This window comes from Somniosus microcephalus, chromosome 27 (assembly GCF_052327205.1).
Source record: "Somniosus microcephalus isolate GS21.2 chromosome 27, FLI_Smic_1.0, whole genome shotgun sequence".
Taxonomy (NCBI): domain Eukaryota; kingdom Metazoa; phylum Chordata; class Chondrichthyes; order Squaliformes; family Somniosidae; genus Somniosus; species Somniosus microcephalus.
Window position 1 is genome coordinate 23,031,594 of NC_141013.1, and position 18,507 is coordinate 23,050,100.

At 43.0% G+C, this 18,507-nt stretch overlaps 1 protein-coding gene across 3 annotated transcripts in view; it reads left to right on the plus strand.

Annotated features, from left to right (window-relative positions):
• Positions 1-3,502: 3,502 nt before the first annotated feature.
• LOC147100065 (SHC-transforming protein 1-like) overlaps positions 3,503-18,507 on the plus strand; it is a 91,658-nt gene continuing 76,653 nt past the window's right edge. Inside the window, exon 1 of one of the 3 annotated variants that reach the window (XM_085968691.1) lies at positions 3,503-5,251. In XM_085968691.1, the coding sequence (XP_085824817.1) occupies positions 4,661-5,251 (591 nt within the window). In that variant the 5' untranslated portion in view covers positions 3,503-4,660. The remainder of the gene's footprint in view (positions 5,252-18,507) is intronic. The other 2 variants (XM_085968690.1, XM_085968689.1) reach the window with 2 other exon arrangements.

Genomic DNA, 18,507 nt, shown 5'->3' on the forward strand with positions numbered 1-18,507 from the left:
AAGGTAAATGGGGAGACTATATGGACAGCGAGTTAACAGTGGGGCCTGGATTGTAATTTAATCCAGGCTGGCAAGATGAAATTATTTTCTTTTTGTCAGATCCAAGGGTCCAAAATAAGCTTGGTCAGTCTCCAAGATCCTAGTGAATACAGGCCCACAGTACAGTATAGTGAGTACAAGCCCACAGTACAGTATAGTGAGTACAAGCCCACAGTACAGAGCCCATAAAGATGGCTGGTGTGGGAAAAGGGAAATTTTGCACTGGTACAGTAGAGGGCGCTCTTCTTAGGTCAAAGGCTAAAAGTGTATTGTTGGGGCAAAAAGAAGAGAAAGCTTGGGGTCGACTTTCAGTGTGCCGTGAGGCGGGCTTTTAGGCGTGCGTGGGGGCAAAAATCCCGAATTCGGGGGTCCCGACACCATCCCACCCAAAACCCGCCTCCACGTAAGTTTCAGAGGAGGCGGGTACCCGCCCCGCACTGGGGCCTGCCGACCCGAGGCGGGAAGGGATTAGTGCCAATTAACTGCCTATTAACAGGTAGTTAACAGGCAGTTTTTAGCCTAATCCCTATTTTGAGGGGTGTCGTGTGGGTTTCCCGACGGCTCCAAACCACACCAGGTTAGAGCAGGCGGGCCGTCGGATTGAAGGGCTTGGAGGGGTCGCGATGTCAGTGTTCAGGTGAGTGATGGGTGCATGAGTGCAAAGGTAAGTGTGTTTGGTGCGTCTAAAGTGTGTAAAGAAGTTTAAATTACTTGTACTTACCTTAACAGCCTTTCTTCCTCTAGGTTTCGGGAGTCCATCACACAGCCGGCACTGAAAGCTGAATGGCTGCGATCTGTCAAAAGTGACAGCCTTCAGCTTTCATTGCCGGTGAGATTTCTAACTGAGTCTGTGGAGAAGGACTCAGGTTAGAAGTCAGACTGTCAGTGTTTCACAGCTTCAAACAGCTGTGAAACACTGATGTTTCATCTGTCAAGACCTCTTGACAGATGAAATTTCAGTCTGTGACGTCACCTGTTGCCGGGTGGCCCTTAATTGGCCTGCTGAGCCCGCTGGGCGGGCTCAACAAGGTCAATCAAGGGAAAATCGCATGGGTTGGCCGGACGTCAATGTAGGCGGGACTAAAACCCGAAAGTTGTAGCCCCGCCTCCTTCCCGACTGCTGAATGAAAACCGACCCCTTTATTTCTGCTTGTAATATGTGTCCATGGGCATGAGTGACAGTGGCCTAGGCATATGTGACACCAACATTGGATGGGTGACAAAATTCCCTGATTGACAGAGGCGCTCAAGCGGCCCCATTCATTGCTTGAAGAACATTAAAGGATCGTTGTGGGAGGCTCTTTGCATTGTTCCGACGGAAGGTCACCGACCTGAAATGTTAACTCTGTCTCTCTCTCCACAGATGCTGCCCTGGCCTGCTGAGTGTTTCCAGCATTTTCTGTTTTTATTTCAGATTTCCAGCATCCAGTTTTTAGCTTTTGTACTTTGTAACATAGAAACATAGAAACATAGAAGATAGGAGCAGGAGTAGGCCATTCGGCCCTTCGAGCCTGCTCCGCCATTCAATGTGATCATGGCTGATCATCCAAATTCAGTACCCTGTCCCTGCTTTTCCCCATATCCCTTGATCCCTTTAGCCTCAAGAAATATATCCAACTCTTTCTTGAATATATTTAATGAACTGGCCTCCACTGCCCTCTGTGGCAGAGAATTCCACAGGTTCACCACTCTCTGGGTGAAGAAATTCCTCCTCATTTCAGTCCTAAATGGCTTACCCCTTATCCTTAGACTATGACCCCTGGTTCTGGACTCCCCGGCCATCAGAAACATCCTTCCTGCATCTAGTCTGTCCAGACCTGACAGAATTTTATAGGTTTCGATGAGATCCCCTCTCATTCTTCTAAATTCCAGTGAGTATAAGCCCAATCGACCCAATCTCTCCTCATACGTCATTCCTGCCATCCCAGGTATCAGCCTGGTGAATCTTCGCTGCGCTCCCTCCATGGCAAGAACGTCCTTCCTCAGGTAAGGTGACCAAAACTGCACACAATACTCAAGGTGCGGTCTCACCAAGGCCCTGTACAACTGTAGCAAGACATCCTTGTTCCTGTACTCGAACCCTCTTGCTACGAAGGCCAACATACCATTTGCCTTCTTAACCACCTGCTGCACCTGCATGCTTACCTTCAGCGACTGGTGCACAAGAACACCCAGGTCTCGTTGCACTTCCCCTTCTCCCAATCTATTGCCATTCAAATAATAATCTGCCTTCCTGTTTTTGCCACCAAAGTGGATAACCTCACATTTATCCACATTATAGTGCATTTGCCATGTTTCTGCCCAATCACCCAACCTGTCCAAATCGTACTGGACTTTCCCGACATCCTCCTCGCAGCTTACCCTCCCACCCAGCTTTGTGTCGTCTGCAAATTTGGAGATATTACATCCAATTCCCTCGTCCAGATCATTAATATATATTGTGAACAGCTGGGGCCCTAGGACTGATCCTTGTGGTACCCCACTAGTCACTGCCTGCCACTCGGAAAACGACCCGTTTATTCCAACTCTTTGCTTTCTGTCCACCAACCAGTTCTCTATCCAAGTCAATACCTTGCCCCCAATCCCATGTGCCTTAATTTTGCACGCTAATCTCTTATGTGGGACCTTATCGAAAGCCTTCTGAAAGTCCAAATACACCACATCCACTAGTTCTCCCTTATCTATTTTACCAGTTACATCCTCAAAAAATTCCAGTAGATTAGTCAAGCATGATTTACCTTTTGTAAATCCATGTTGACTTTGTCCTATCCTGTCACTGTTTTCCAAGTGCTCTGCTATTACATCTTTTATAATAGACTCTAGCATTTTCCCCACTACCGATGTCAGGCTTACCGGTCTATAATTCCCCGCTTTTTCTCTACCACCTTTTTTGAATATTGACTGTTGGTTCAATCTCTGGTTGACTGCAATTTCCTGAGCCTAGTTTTTTTGGATTGACTCCTAGTTTTTCATGAGATTGAATTCTAGTGAAGCATGGGTTTTAAAGGTGCAATTTCATCAGCAGTTCATTAATTAAGATAATATTTATTTCTCGCATTTGTTTTTAATAGAGGAGTGTTGGGAGGCCCAGAATGAGAATCTGTGACCACTCTTTGATTTCCATACATCTTCCTCTCGCCTCTGCTCAGCCGGCTTTAATTAATTGCGTGGCAGCAGATTACACGGCTTAGTTACTCATACTGCACATCAGGAAGTGCCGGGTCTGAGTGAAACAGTCTTCTGATGGTTTAACTATCAATATTTTACTAAATTTGAAAGTTAAACGAACAAAACCAGATTAATTTTTTCCCATCTGCCCACTCAAATCCTGGCTTCCTGTGTGCTTGATCGCCTTGCCGCCTTCATTATGTCTTCAGAGTAAATTTGATAGGCTCAGGAAGTTGCAGTAGACCGGAGATTGAACCAACAGTCAATAAAAAGAACTCCAAGCTCCGAGAAAGATGCATCACATCTTCCCACGGGATTAGTACCATATTTCCACGCGTCGGCTCAACGCCATTTCTAATCTTTGCCTCTTGAAAATGTAGCACGAATTTAATCCTAATTTTCACTGTATGCAAATTCCCAGCTGTCTCTTTCTAAAGGGTCCTGTTATCTGCTATTTCTGGAAAGAGTTCGTTTTTTTTTTAATGCAGATGGGTAAATGTGGAGTGCTGGTCCTTTAGTGTATTTGTGGTGCGTGAGTCAGAAAGCTTTTTGCTGATTGGATGAGAGGAAACCACCCCAGGGATTGTCAGTCAATTACAGCAATCTACACTTCATTCACAGATTTATTAGCATGTGCAGAGAGAGAGAAAAAACTCATTCATAAAAGTTCATTCATAAAAATTCCAACAGCTCCCCATATCCTCTCCCTCCACGCTGTGACTCGGGCTTGTAACTTCGAGCCGAGGGTTCACTCTTGTGTGTCGCTGGCTGCAATCTGGAGGAACACGGTGCGGTTAGGGAACGTTGTCTAGGACATTAAGCCATTCGCCCGCATAGAAGTGTCAGCCTTTTTATTCCCTCCCCAAGGGGGGGATTTTTTGTAGTGCCATTGAAGAGGAGCATTTGGAAGACAAGTTTGCGGAATCCTCCACCGCCTGGCGTCCTGGGAAACATCTTTGAGGAGCAAGAGTGGGGGCGAGGTGCAGAACGCGTTCACCGCGTTAGTTGAAACCATTTTTCTGGGGGGCAGTCTAACGGCGCTTGGCAGTGCAAGCCTCTTTAAACCTATCTGCCTGTTTCAAGGTTATTGCCTCGCTAGCTCCCGGCTGGATTTAGGGGGACAATGGAAGCAACACTCAATCAGATTTAAAGCTGCCTCCGTTGCAAGCAGCTTTCGAAGACCGACGCCAATCGTTTCCTCCGAGTGCCCTCACATCTAAAGCACTGTGATGCAAACTTGCATCATTTGCAATTTGGTCTTTCTGTGGGCACAGGGGAACAGCCGGCGATGCATAAAACCAGCGTCTTCATTTTTAATTTACTGTGCCAACATTAGAAACAGGATATTCTCGACACGCCGCTGAAACCATCTCGATTTTGGCCCCATCCAGTATATTGGGTACTTTTTTGAATTCGAAGGGCTTGGAGCAGGATCCGGTTACAGCAGTAGGCTATGAGAGAACGTATTCGTTGTAGTTTCACAGGACGCACATCATATGTAGGAGGACTTTTCACACAGCCGGGCATGCTTCATCGGGCAAAGTACAGTCGTTTCAGAAACGATTCTTTAACATCATTAGATGAAGCTACGGCCAGGGTCAAAAATTCATCCACCTCCTCGTCTCCTTGCTCTGCGCTGACGCCCGGCTCTGCAACCGATGAACTTGCACCTGAAGCCGAGGAGACACTGTCCGCCTTTATACCCAAAATGGCAAATCTGAAACTCTCCAACCCAGCTAACTTGCTTGGCCTCAAAAGCTTTTCGCTGGGCGTAAGAGAAATCCCCAGAATGAAACTGACCAACACCTTCAGTGCTCAGAGTCTCCCCCCTTCCTCGGCCCTTGACTTAACCAGCTGCCTTTCTGCATCCTCTCACCCCAAACAGGACCTCGGGAAAGTGACCACAAGCACAATGCAGTACGGAGGGGGGCATCCCGTGAGCCAGGAGTGGGCCCGTGACATTCATTCGGCAAACAGACCGGTCAAAGGGTCGCTGCATCCCCGGGACGATGTTCTGGGCTCTGGCACACTTTACACTGTGAGAGTAAGTAAGTCTTTTTTTTAAAAATGTTAAGTTTTAATACTAATTGTTATCATTTTATTAGGGGAGGCTTTACCCAGCGAGAACAATTGGCTATAAAAACTAGTAACTCAAATTGGATTCCTTGTAATGGCAAACAGATTTAAGCTATCTTAAAGGTGTATATATGAGACCTTTGCACTCCCAGATATCTGCTTGCTCATCTCTGCATATATTACTTTAACCTGTGATTAGCAACTAAAGTTGCCTGATTTTTATATATGAATATTTTAAAACGACCAGTTGGCTGCAATCAGTGCAGTCAAGCAGTATGCTGAACTTTGAGTTGATTTTGTAATCTCACTCCAAAAGGCTTAAAAAAAACTGAAAAGCAAATATAATGCACAAATCATGCAATGTATTGCATTTATTTTCTCTCTGGAAACAGATATCTTGAGAGAATATTCCAAGCCGCAATATTGATTTGTTTTAGACTTTAGAAGCTGCATGTTGTTCATCCATATGTTTCCTGACAACAGTAGATGCTGGTGAGTTTCAGTAGATTGCGTGTGTGTAATTTAAGTATGGGATGAAAGAAGAGGTTTTTTTTTGTTATTTCTATATTCACGGAGTTATTTTTTTCCTTCAATGTATTCGTGTTGGAGCAGTGATGATTAATTGATAATTAGTGCCAAGGAGAGACAGTACAGTCGATCTGGTTTATCAGAACAACTCCCAATTGTCGAACAAAAGCAACAAAAACAATTTTGTTAATTAGCTGGGCATGTGTTTGCATTTCCTGACAGCCCGATCACACTTTGTATGCCACACTTCTGTGTCACACTTGTAGGCACATTTCATGCAATTGATTAGCTCGTTGCCAATTTCTTGCAACAACTTTTAAAACTCATGCGGCAGTCAGAATATCTGCCATCTGACTTTAAAAACAAAAACAGAAATAGAAAGGCGGGTCCAGATGTTTCTTCATAGATTATGAGCATAAAAGACAATTAAACTCTGATTGCCCTCGCCCTGCACACTTTATTCACCAAACAATTAAACTCTGATTGACCCGAGGCTTTATTTTCTTCGCAACAATTGGACATGGTGGTCTTAAGCGACATGAAATCTACCGTAACATTGTGCATTACATGGTCTAACACACCTGTTCTTACAAATCAGCATATCATCTGACTTTACATGAGCAATGCCATGGGAGTTCACTAGTGTACAGTCTACTCCAGATAATTCAAAGTTGTTTAATTGATGAATTAAGCAACATAAATAATGAAGGAAAGTAGGAATTTAGAGCTAAAAATGTTAATTATCAGATCCTTTTGAATTAAGTAACTTTGAATTAAGAGGAGTAGAGTGTACAGGTTCTACATCTAGTGCACATTTTGTCCATCATACTTTCTGTGACACAGTCTGGCATCACACTGTGTAACTCATGCACATTTTGTGCCACCTTTTGCATTTGATTCAGTGTTATGAATACGAAATTTCAGTCAATCCCAACTGAACCGGTAAAGAACATGCCAATCATAAGAAAGCAACACATGTACATGAGCTTCCAATGAATGATGATAATATCCGAGAAAGCAATAAACAATTGGCAGTCAACAAAATCTACTGCTTTAAAAATAAAAAGACAAGCCAATGAAATTGCTCCGAAATATTTTTTGATCCTTTCGGCTACGATTTTGGATGATCTCTAAATTTAGAAACTAGTTTGTACCATTTTAAAAATCTGAAAAGAACACGTCAAGCAATGCTTTCTGTTGGAGGCCTCTGTGCTTCCGAGATGGCTGAGCCCTCAGTTCGTGGGTTTCCCAGAGCTATCCCTATTGGCTGAAGACAAGGTAGTAGGCTACAATTCCCAGCATGCATATACATCTGCAACTTGAATTTTTTATGTTCACAGTATGTGGTAGGACCTGCTGTTTATAATCCCTTTCCTGAACAACACAAAGCTTTGAAGGCAAATACGTATTTATTTTGTTTTGTATAAACCATCAAAGCATTGTCAAGCTTGAACTTTTTGAGGTAATTTTTTTTAGCTGTAAGAATCATGTAAACAATGTGTTTACGTGGGGTTATTAATTTTTGCCATTTATGTTAGCTAAACACGAGACAGGTTCCTCCCACTCCACCAGCCACTCTCCTCATCCTCCTGTTTGGTTTTTACTCCCAGTGTGCAGACTTTGGTTTCGATGTCTGGGCCCCTGTGTCCCCTTGCATTCTCTCTCAATCTAATCAACAATTGAACATGTGGCCATTTTGCCTCTGTCACCTATAACTCTTGTTTTGGACAATAGAATTAAGCAGCCGTATAGTACTGAACCACCATTTTCCCTCTGAGTGCCAGTTTTCTTCATGCTACATACAGCGTTATTTATGTATTTACATAGCTATGATCTGTGAGGACTGGAGTAAAGCAGCTGAATGAATGCCGGCCAAGGGTAGAGCAGAACGAGCTGGGGACAAGAGGTAACTGAGTATCTGAGGAGCAGAGGGTGCATGAAACCAGTGGGAGTAACTAAGGTAAGGTGGGCTGAAGCCAGGGAGAGATTTGAAAGTGAGGGCCAGAATGTTCAAGTCAATTTGCTGCAGCGCGAGGAGTCGGTGGAGCTTGGACAAGGACAGGGTGATGGGAGTGTGGAGATGGCTTTCAAACCAGACGCCTCACCCTGACACACTTCCGGCACGAACACTTGCAATGGCAGAGAATGTAGGCCAACATTTCTCTGCCACTAAATCTGCATATATCAAGATCTTTGACTGTGTATTAAAAGTACAGCTAACTGATCCTCATTTAGTAATTATGAACCCATTGTCGCCCATTAAATGATACCTTTCAGCATTCAGTACATATTTAATCTATAGTTCAGTAAACAGATGTTACATTCTGGTCTTATTCCAGTGTCTGCGTCTAATGTGGGTTTAGAAAGTAAAATTTACCCTTGTCATTTGGAAGTATGATTCATTCTGAAGCTGTATGTACACACAGATATTTCTGGCATTGTGCCCAACCTGTCAGAAAAATCTACAAAGACTCATAGGAAGTAGATTAGCTCCAGTGAGTCACTACTTCTGCCACTTCATCCATCATTCATGATGCTGAATATATATTTAGCACTTTAGCCGTCCTTTCATGCTGACATGCAGTAGTTTCTTTTTCATTAGCATATTAAGAATGAGCTACTACAAGACACCTGTTTATTTTGAACACTATGGGCCACATTTTTGTCTTGTGTGTGCAGGGACTTGTACACCTTGCACAACGCTTGGGTACTGATTATGTGCACATGTACTTGTGTATTGCAGCATGTACAAAATACAATGAAGGATTATGTATATAGCTGGTCACGATGGAGGTGCATCACCCATGTTAATGGTATAGTAGTTATGGTCTGGGATCAATTTACGACCCATTAAGTACATGTGCCAGTGCAGCCAAGTGAAAATGTTGACTTGGGAATAGTAGGGAGCCAACTGGCTATAACCATTGTTTTGGACAATAGAATTAAGCAGCCGTATAGTACTGAACCACCATTTTCCCTCTGAGTGCCAGTTTTCTTCATGCTACATACAGCGTTATTTATGTATTTACATAGCTATGATATGTGAGGACTGGAGAAAAGCAGTTGAATGAATGCCCGCCAAGGGTACAGTAGAATTATTTTAATAGTCAGTCCTAAAAAAAAAAAAAAAAAAATCTTTTGGATCACAGTGACCTCTTGGTCCTGCCCAATCTCCAATCAGATTAGAAACTAGAAGGCACGATGCAAACCTGCTGCAAATGTCACCTTCTGGATGGACCAGACCAATGACCGCTGAAAATAGTAGAGTAGCTGACTCATTCTAGTAGACATCAATGAAGTCCCTTGCCTCTTGACTTGGCAGTGCACAGCAGAACTCCTAAGCAGGCAATGAATCTAAAGTTTATATGGGCACCTGGTGGGATAGAGAGAGCTTGGAAGTGAGTAGCACTCAAGAATATTAAAATGAAGGCCATTAGCTTTTGGTTTTCACAGAAAAATGGATAGATTACAAGAAGGTAATCCACGAAACACTGGTAAAAATCCAATATTATGAAAGTGAAATTTGACTTAATTTAAGAACATAAGAAATAGGAGCAGGAGTAGGCCATTTGGCTCTTCAAGCTCCACTATTCAGTAAGATCCTGGCTGATCTTCTACCTCATCTGCACTATCCCCATAACCTTTGATTCCCTTAATATTCAAAGATCTATCGATCTATCTTGAATATAATGACTGAGCCTCCACAGCCCTCTGGGATAGAGTATTCCAAAGATTCACATCATGAGTGAAGAAATTTCTCCTCATCTCAGTCCTAAATGGCTGACCCCTGGTTCTAGACTCCCCAGCCAGGGGAAACATCCTCCCTGCATCTACCCTGTCAAGCCCTGTAAGAATTTTGTATGTTTCAATGAGATCTCCTCTCATTCTTCTAAACTCAAATATAGGTCTAGTCTACTCAATCTCTCCTCATAGGACAATCCCTCCCCCATTCCAGGAACCAGTCTGGTGAACCTTTGTTGCACACCCTCTATGGCATGTATATCCATCCTTATGTTAGGAGACTTCTTCAGTTACTGTAAACCAATGGCACTGATTATAATGGTTATAATGCTTTAGAAACATTTTGAAAATATGTTGTTAACATGGCAGAGAAATTAAATAAATACTTTGTGTCTGTCTTCACAGAAGAAGACGCAAAAAACTTCCCATGAATAGTGAAGTTCCAAGGGTCTAGCGAGAATGAGAAACTGAAAGAAATTAGTATTAGTTTAAAAAGTAGTACTGGAGAAATTAATGGGACTGAAAGCTGATAAATCCCCTGGACCTGATGGCCTACATCCTAGGCTTTTGAAAGAGGTGGCTATCGAGATGGTGGATGCATTGGTTGTCATTTTCCAAAATTACATAGATTCTAGAATGGTTCCCGTGGATTGGAAGGTAGCAAATGTAACCCCACTATTTAAGAAAGGAGGGAGAGAGAAAACGGGGAACTACAGACCAGTTAGCCTGACATCAGTAGTAGGGTGTGGTGGCGCATCATAGGGAAAATGCTAGAATCTATTATTAAGGACGTGGTAACAGGGCACTTGGAAAATAATAGGATTGGGCAGTCAACACGGATTTATGAAATAGAAATCATGTTTGACAAATCTGTTCGAATTTTTTGAGGTTCTAACTAGCAGAATAGATGAGGGGAACCAGTGGATGTGGTGTGTTTGGATTTTCAGAAGGCATTCGATAAGGTGCCACACAAGAGGTTATTAAACAAAATTATGACTCGTGGGATTGGGGGTAATATACTAGCATGGATTGAGGATTGGTTAACTGACAGAAAACAGAGAGTAGGAATAAACGGGTCATTTTCGGGTTGGCAGGCTGTAACTAGTGGGGTACCGCAAGGATCAGTGCTTGGACCTCAGCTATTCACAATCTACATCAATGATTTGGATGAGGGGAACCAAATGTAATATACCCAAGTTTGCTGATGATACAAAGCTGGGTGGGAATGTAAGTTGTGAGGAGGATGCAAGGAGGCTTCAAGGGGATATAGACAGGCTAAGTGAGTGGGCAAGTACATGCAAATGGAATATAATGTTGAGAAATGTGAAGTTATCGACTTTAGTAGGAAAAATAAAAAAGCAGAGTATTTTTTAAATTGAGAGATTGGGAAATGTTGGTGTTCAGAGGGACCTGGGTGTCCTTGTACACGAATCACTGAAAGTTAACATGCAGGTACAGCAAGCAATTCGAAAATCAAATGGTATGTTGGCCTTTATTACAAGAGGATTTGAGTATAAGAGTAAAGACATCTTACTGCAATTATACAGGGCCCTGGTGAGACCACACCTGGAGTATTGTGTACAGTTTTGACCTCCTTACCTAAGAAAGGATATACTTGCCATAGAGGGAGTGCAACGAAGGTTCACCAGACTGGTTCCTGGGATGGGGGGGATTGTCCTATGAGGAGAGATTGAGTAGACTAAGCCTATATTCTCTGGAGTTTAGAAGAATGAGAGGTGATCCCATTGAAACAGACAAAATTCTTACAGGGCTTGACAGGGTAGATGCAGAGAGGATGTTTCCCCTGGCTGGGGAGTCTGGAACCAGGGGTCACAGTCTCAAAATAAGGGGCCGGCCATTTAGGACTGAGATGGGGTGAAATTTCTTCACTCCGAGGGTGGTGAATCTTTGGAATTCTCTACCCCAGAGGGCTGTGGATGCTCAGTCGTTGAGTATATTCAAGACAGAGATCGATAGGTTTTTGAATATTAAGGGAATCAAGGGATATGGGGATAGTGGAGATGAGGTAGAAGATCAGCCTTGATCTTACTGAATGGCGGAGCAGGCTCGAAGGACCAAATGCCCTACTCCTGCTCCTATTTCTTATGTTCTTTAGTTCAGCTCTACTCCTTGTTTATAAGGACATAACAGTTTTGAACCATTTTAAATTGAGGTTCATCTGCACATGAATGCCACCACTGTTTTTAAGTAGAAGAACAAATTATAGTTCTATAAATATTACCATTTTCTGAGTCATGCAAAGCTGACTATGCCTAAAGCCATAGCAACATTTTTATTAATAAATGACATGATCTCCTAGGAAGGCTTTGATCCCTGGCAATGTCAAGAGATGGGTTGCATCTGTAATCTTACTGGAGATCAGCCTGTAGCGTGTCTCCATCTGATTCCTGATGCACCAGTTTTTGATGCTTCACCTTTACAAATGGCCAAATTTGATGGTCTCTAAAGGCCAAAATGTACTAAATTGTTCATCACTAGCAATAAACTCTCACCCTTCCTAATATCTGGTGTCCAAAGGAACAAGCTGGAGACCGCAGATGTGTATGGTTGTATTCTATCATTCTGCAGGCCTTGATCCAACTCCCTTGATTACTATGTTTGAAATCTGCCTGTTACACTCTGAAGGCAAAGCAACAGTGTGCCCAGCTGGTATACAGGAAACTTATTTTTATCCGGGACCGACGTGGTGCCGGTTCATCAAAAATTCAGGATAACCGAAAGCTATAGTAAAAGATACGGAGAGCTGACAGCTCCGTATAAAGCAACAAACCCTGTTGCTTAGCAACAAGTGCAGAACAATGGCCACAAGTTCCAAGCGTCTCTGTAGCTTAGCAACAGCTGCAGCCACACCCTTGCACAGCAACAGATGGAGGAAGGCAAGTACAATATGAAGTAAAACCTACTCCTGAATTTTGCCGGTTAACCGAGATTTCCAGTTATTTAGGTGCCGGTAAATCGAAGTTTCCTGTACTGAAGAGTTGGTGGACATCGGTCAATGGGAGCTGATCGATTGGGAGCATAAAGGGTTGTACACGTGCAGCTGATTCCTTTGCCTACTTGCATTTTAGTATTAAAGTTCTTGTCCAACTGGTTTAAGCAATTGTAGTTATCTCAGTCAGAACCTAGGCTACCCCCACCCCGTGAATTTGCTGAAACACTTGCCTAGTTTCCCAAGTGTAGAGACCTATATCATCTGTAACGTTTACAAAAAAATAGCTCAGTCTTGTAAAAAATTTCAGTTACGGAACTGTGGCTTTTTCAAATTGGGTTAAGATGGATTAATCAGCATAAATCCTAATCCACAGCAATTTCTTGTTGAGAACAGTTTTGAGGCCGATTGAAATAACAGTGGTTTGGATGCTTTCAAAATAAGAAAGGATGCATAGGTACCTCCTGAACCAATCTCGAAATTAAAAAACAGGACTGCACTTTGCCATCATAAATTTTCCCCAGTTACATAAGAACATAAGAAATAGGAGCAGGATTAGGCCACTTGGCCCCTCGAGCCTGCTCCACCAAATAATATCATGGCTAATCTTGGGCTCAAAGCCACTTCCCAGCCTGCTCCCCATAACCCTTCACTCCCTTATCTTGCAAAAATCTGTCTATCTCCACCTTAAATGTATTTAATGACCCAGCCTCCACGGCTCTCTGGGGCAGAGAATTCCACAGATTTACGACCCTCAGAAGAAATTCCTCCTCATCTCAGTTCTAAACGGGCGACCCTTTATTCTAAAACTGTGCCCCCGAGTTCTAGATTCCCCCACAAGGGGAAACATCCTCTCTGCATCTACCTTGTCAAGCCCCCTCAGTATCTTTTTATATTTCAATAAGATCCCCTCTCATTCTTCTAAATTCCAATGAGTATAGGCCCAGCCTGCTCAACCTTTCCTCATAAGTCAACCCCCTCATCTCTGGAATTAACCTAGTGAATCGTCTCTGAACTGCCTCCAATGCAAGTATATCCTTCCTTTAAATAAGGAGACCAAAACTGTACGCAGTACTCAAGGTGTGGTCTCACCAATACCCTGTACAGTTGTAGCAGGACTTCCCTGTCTTAATACTCCAACCCCCTTGAAATAAAGGCCAACATTCCATTTGCCTTTTTGATTACTTGCTGTACCTGCATGCTAACTTTTTGTGTTTCATGCACAAAGACCCCCAGGTCCCTCTGAACTGTAGCATTTTGTAATCTCTCTCCATTTAAAAAATAATTTGCTTTATTTTTCCTGCCAAAGTGTATAACCTCACGCTTTCCCACATTATACTCCATCTGCCAAATGTTTGCCCACTCACTTAGCCTGTCTATATCCCTTTGCAGATTCTTTTGAGTCCTCTGCACAACTTGCTTTCCCACCCATCTTTGTATCATCTGCAAACTTGGCTACATTATACTCTGTCCCTTCATCCAAGTTATTAATGTAGATTGCAAATTGTTGAGGCCCCAGCACCGATCCCTGTGGCACCCCATTAGTTACCATTTGCCAACCGGAAAATGACCCATTTACCCCGACTCTCTGCTTTCTTTTAGTTAGCCAATTCTCTATCCATGCTAATATATTGCCCCCAATTCCGTGAGCTCTTATCTTATGCAGTAACCTTTTATGTGGCACCTTATCGAATACCTTCTGGAAATCCAAATACACCACATCTACTGGTTCACCTTTGTCCTCTGGGCTGGAGAGAAACTTGGAGGGGGAGGATCCAGTTGTCGTGGTCCATGTTCGTACCAATGACCTAGATAGGACAAGGAAAGAGGTTCTGCTGAGGGAGTATGAGCAGCTAGGGGCCAAATTAAAAAGCAGAACCACAAGGGTAATAATCTCTGGATTACTACCTGAGCCACGAGCAAATTTGGCTAGGGTAAATAAAATCAGAGAGTTAAATGCGTGGCTCAAAGACTGGTGTGGGAGAAATGGGTTTTGCTTCTTGGGACACTGGCACCAGTACTGGGATGGGAGAGAGCTGTTCCGTTGGGACGGCCTTCACTTGGCCAGTGCTGGGACTAGAATCCTGGTGAATCGAATAACTAGGGCTGTAGAGAGGGCTTTAAACTAATTAGTGGGGGGGAGGTTTCAAGAGAGCGAAAAATAAAAATGTCAGCAGAGAAGGCAATAGAGCAAGGTAGCAGTGGGGGAATTACAAACCAGAGCGTGTCAGGAAGGGACAGAAGGTATAAAGATAAAGGTAGAGTAGTAAAGGGGGGGTAAAAGCAGGAATAAATTGTCACAAAACATATTTAAAAGTTCTTTATCTGAATGCACGCAGCATTCGTAACAAAATAGACGAGTTGACGGTACAAATAACAACACATGAGTATAATCTGGTGGTCATTACAGAAACATGGCTGCAAGGTGACCATGACTGGGAACTAAACATCCAGGGGTATTTGACAATTAGGAAGGACAGACAGGAAGGAAAGGGAGGTGGGGTGGCTATGTTAATAAAGGATGGAATCACTGCAATAGTGAGAAATGATATTGGGTCATAGGATCAGGATAGTGAAACAGTTTGGGCGGAGATAAGGAATAATAAGGGGAAAAAGTCACTAGTGGGCGTAGTCTATAAGCCTCCTAACAGTTGCAACTCTGTTGGTCAGAGTATAAATCAGGAAATAGTTGGGGCTTGTCATAAGGGAACAGCTATAATCATGGGGGATTTTAACTTTCATATTGACTGGACAAATCAAATTGGGCAGGGCAGCCTTGAGGAAGAGTTCATAGAGTGCATTAGGGATGGGTTCCTTGAGCAGTATGTGACTGAACCAACCAGGGGGCAGGCAATCTTAGATCTGGTCCTGTGTAATGAGACAGGATTAATAAAAAATGTCCTAGTAAAGGATCCCCTTGGAATGAGTGACCATAACATGGTTGAATTCCAAATTCAGTTGGAGGGTGAGAGAGTTGGATCTCAAACCAGCATACTGAGCTTAAATAAAGGAGACTATGAAGGTATGAGAGCAGAGTTGACTAAAGTGGACTGGGAAAATAGATTAAAGTGTAAGACAGTACATGAACAGTGGTGTACATTCAAGGAGATATTTCACAACTTTCAAGAAAAATATATTCCAGTGAGGAAAAAGGGGCGTAAAAGAAAAGACAGCCATCTGTGGCTAAGTAAAGTAATAAAGGATAGTATCCGACTGAAAACAAGGGCATGTAAAGTAGCCAAATCTAGTGGGAGGATAGAAGATTGGGAAGCATTTAAAAGCCAGCAAAGAATAACTAAAAGATTAATTAAGAAAGGGAAGATAGATTATGAAAGTAAACTAGCAAAAAATATTAAAACAGATAGCAAGAGTTTCTACAGTTGTAGAAAAAGGGTGGCTAAAGTGAATGTTGGTCCCTTAGAGGACGAGACCGGGAAATTAGTGGCGGGGAACATGGAGATAGCAGAAACGCTGAACAAATATTTTGTATCAGTCTTTACAGTAGAGGACACTAAAAATATCCCAACACTGGACAAACGGGGCTATGGGGGGGGGGGAGGAGCTAAACACGATTAAAATCACTAAGGAGGTGGTACTCGGTAAGATAATGGGACTAAAGGCGAATAAATCCCCTGGACCTGATGGCTTACATCCTAGGGTCTTGAGAGAAGTAGCGGTAGGGATTGTGGATGCATTGGTGGTAATTTTCCAAAACTCCCTGGATTCAGGAAACGTCCCAGCAGATTGGAAAACTGCTAATGTAACGCCCTTATTTAAAAAGGGAGGCAGACAAAAGGCTGGAAACTATAGACCAGGTAGCCTAACATCTGTGGTTGGTAAAATGTTGGAGTCCATTATTAAGGAAGCAGTAACAGGACATTTGGATAAGCATAATTTAATCGGACAGAGTCAGCATGGTTTTACGAAGGGGAAGTCATGTTTGACAAATTTGCTCAAATTCTTTGAGGACGTAACAAACAGGGTGGATAAAGGGGAACCAGTGGATGTGGTGTATTTGGACTTCCAAAAGGCATTTGACAAGGTGCCACACAAAAGATTACTGCACAAGATAAAAAATCACGGGATTGGGGACAATATACTGGCATGGGTGGAAGATTGGCTATCTAACAGAAAACAGAGTTGGGATAAATGGTTCATTCTCGGGTTGGCAATCAGTAACTAGTGGTGTTCCGCAGGGGTCAGTGCTGGGGCCCCAACTCTTTACAATCTATATTAACGATTTGGAGGAAGGGACCGAGTGCAACGTATCCAAGTTTGCCGACGATACAAAGATGGGAGGGAAAGCAGTGAGTGAGGAGGACATAAAAAAACCTGCAAAAGGACATAGACAGGCTAAGTGAGTGGGCAAAAATTTGGCAGATGGAATATAATGTTGGAAAGTGTGAGGTTATGCACTTTGGCAGAAAAAATCAAAGAGCAAGTTATTATCTAAAATGGAGAGAAACTGCAAAGTGTTACAGTACAAAGGGATCTGGGGGTCCTGGTGCATGAAACACAGAAGGTTAGTATGCAGGTACAGCAGGTGATCAGGAAGGCCAATGGAATCTTGGCTTTTATTGCAAGGGGGATGGAGTATAAAAGCAGGGAAGTCTTGCTGCAGTTATACAGGGTACTGCTGAGGCCACACCTGGAATACTGTGTACAGTTTTGGTTTCCATATTTAAGAAAAGATATACTTGCTCTCGAGGCAGTTCAGAGAAGGTTCACTCAGTTGATTCCGGAGATGAGGGGGTTGACTTATGAGGAAAGGTTGGGTAGGTTGGGCCTCTACTCATTGGAATTCAGAAGAATGAGAGGCGATCTTATCGAAACATATAAGATTGTGAGGGGGCTTGATCGGGTGGATGCGGTGAAGATGTTTTCACTGATGGGTGAGACTAGAACTAGGGGGCATAATCTTAGAATAAGGGGCTGCCCTTTCAAAACTGAGATGAGGAGAAACTTCTTCACTCAGAGGGTAGTAAATCTATGGAATTTGCTACCTCCAGAGTTGTGGAAGCTGCGACATTAAATAAATTTAAAACGGAGATAGATAGTTTCCTAGCTGATAAGAGAATTAAGGGTTATGGGGAGCAGGCAGGGAAGTGGACATGAGTCTAGATTCGGATCAGCCATGATCCTATTGAATGGCGGAGCAGGCCTGAGGGGCTGTATGGCCTACTCCTGCTTCTACTTCTTATGTTTGTCCACCCTACTCATTACATCCTCAAAGAACTCCAGCAAATTTGTTAAACATGATTTCCCTTTCATAAAACCATGCTGACTCTGCCTGACTGCATTATGATTTTCCAAATGCCCTGCTACTGCTTCCTTAATGAAAGACTCCAGCATTTTCCCAATGACAGATGTCAGGCTAACTGGTCTATAGTTTCCTGCTTTCTGTCTCCCTCTTTTTAAATAGGGGTGTTACATTTGCAGTTTTCCAATCCGCTGGGACCTCTCCAGAGTCCAGGGAATTTTGGTATATTGCAACCAATGCACCCACTATCTCTGCAGTCACTTCTTTTAGGCAGTGAAATGCTAAAAAAGCAGAGAGACTTTTTGCTCACTGCCAATTAGGATGGAGGTGGCGTCCTGCTTTACTCGAGGGTTTTGTCATTGGCCATTTCCTCTTCCCGCAATTTCCTCCTGTTTTTTGTTTTCTTGGCCTGCAGTGAGCAATGTAAGGCATCAATTGTTAGAATTGAATTGGCGTTTTCAAAGTCAGACCGGCCAGTTTTATTAACTGTACATGCACTTACCACTGCACCAGCCCAAAGTCATTTCCTGAGCCTTTGTTGGTTTTATCTAATTTGTTCTCTAACTGGGCCAATTTTAATCACATTTCAAAGCAAGAGGAGGATTTCAACATTTTTATTACACCAGCAACTTGCATTTATATAGCGCCTTTAATGTAGATAAACATCTCCAGACGCATGATCAAAAATAATCTGATGCTGAGTCAAAGGAGGAGATATTATTAGGAGGAAATACCAAAAGCTTGG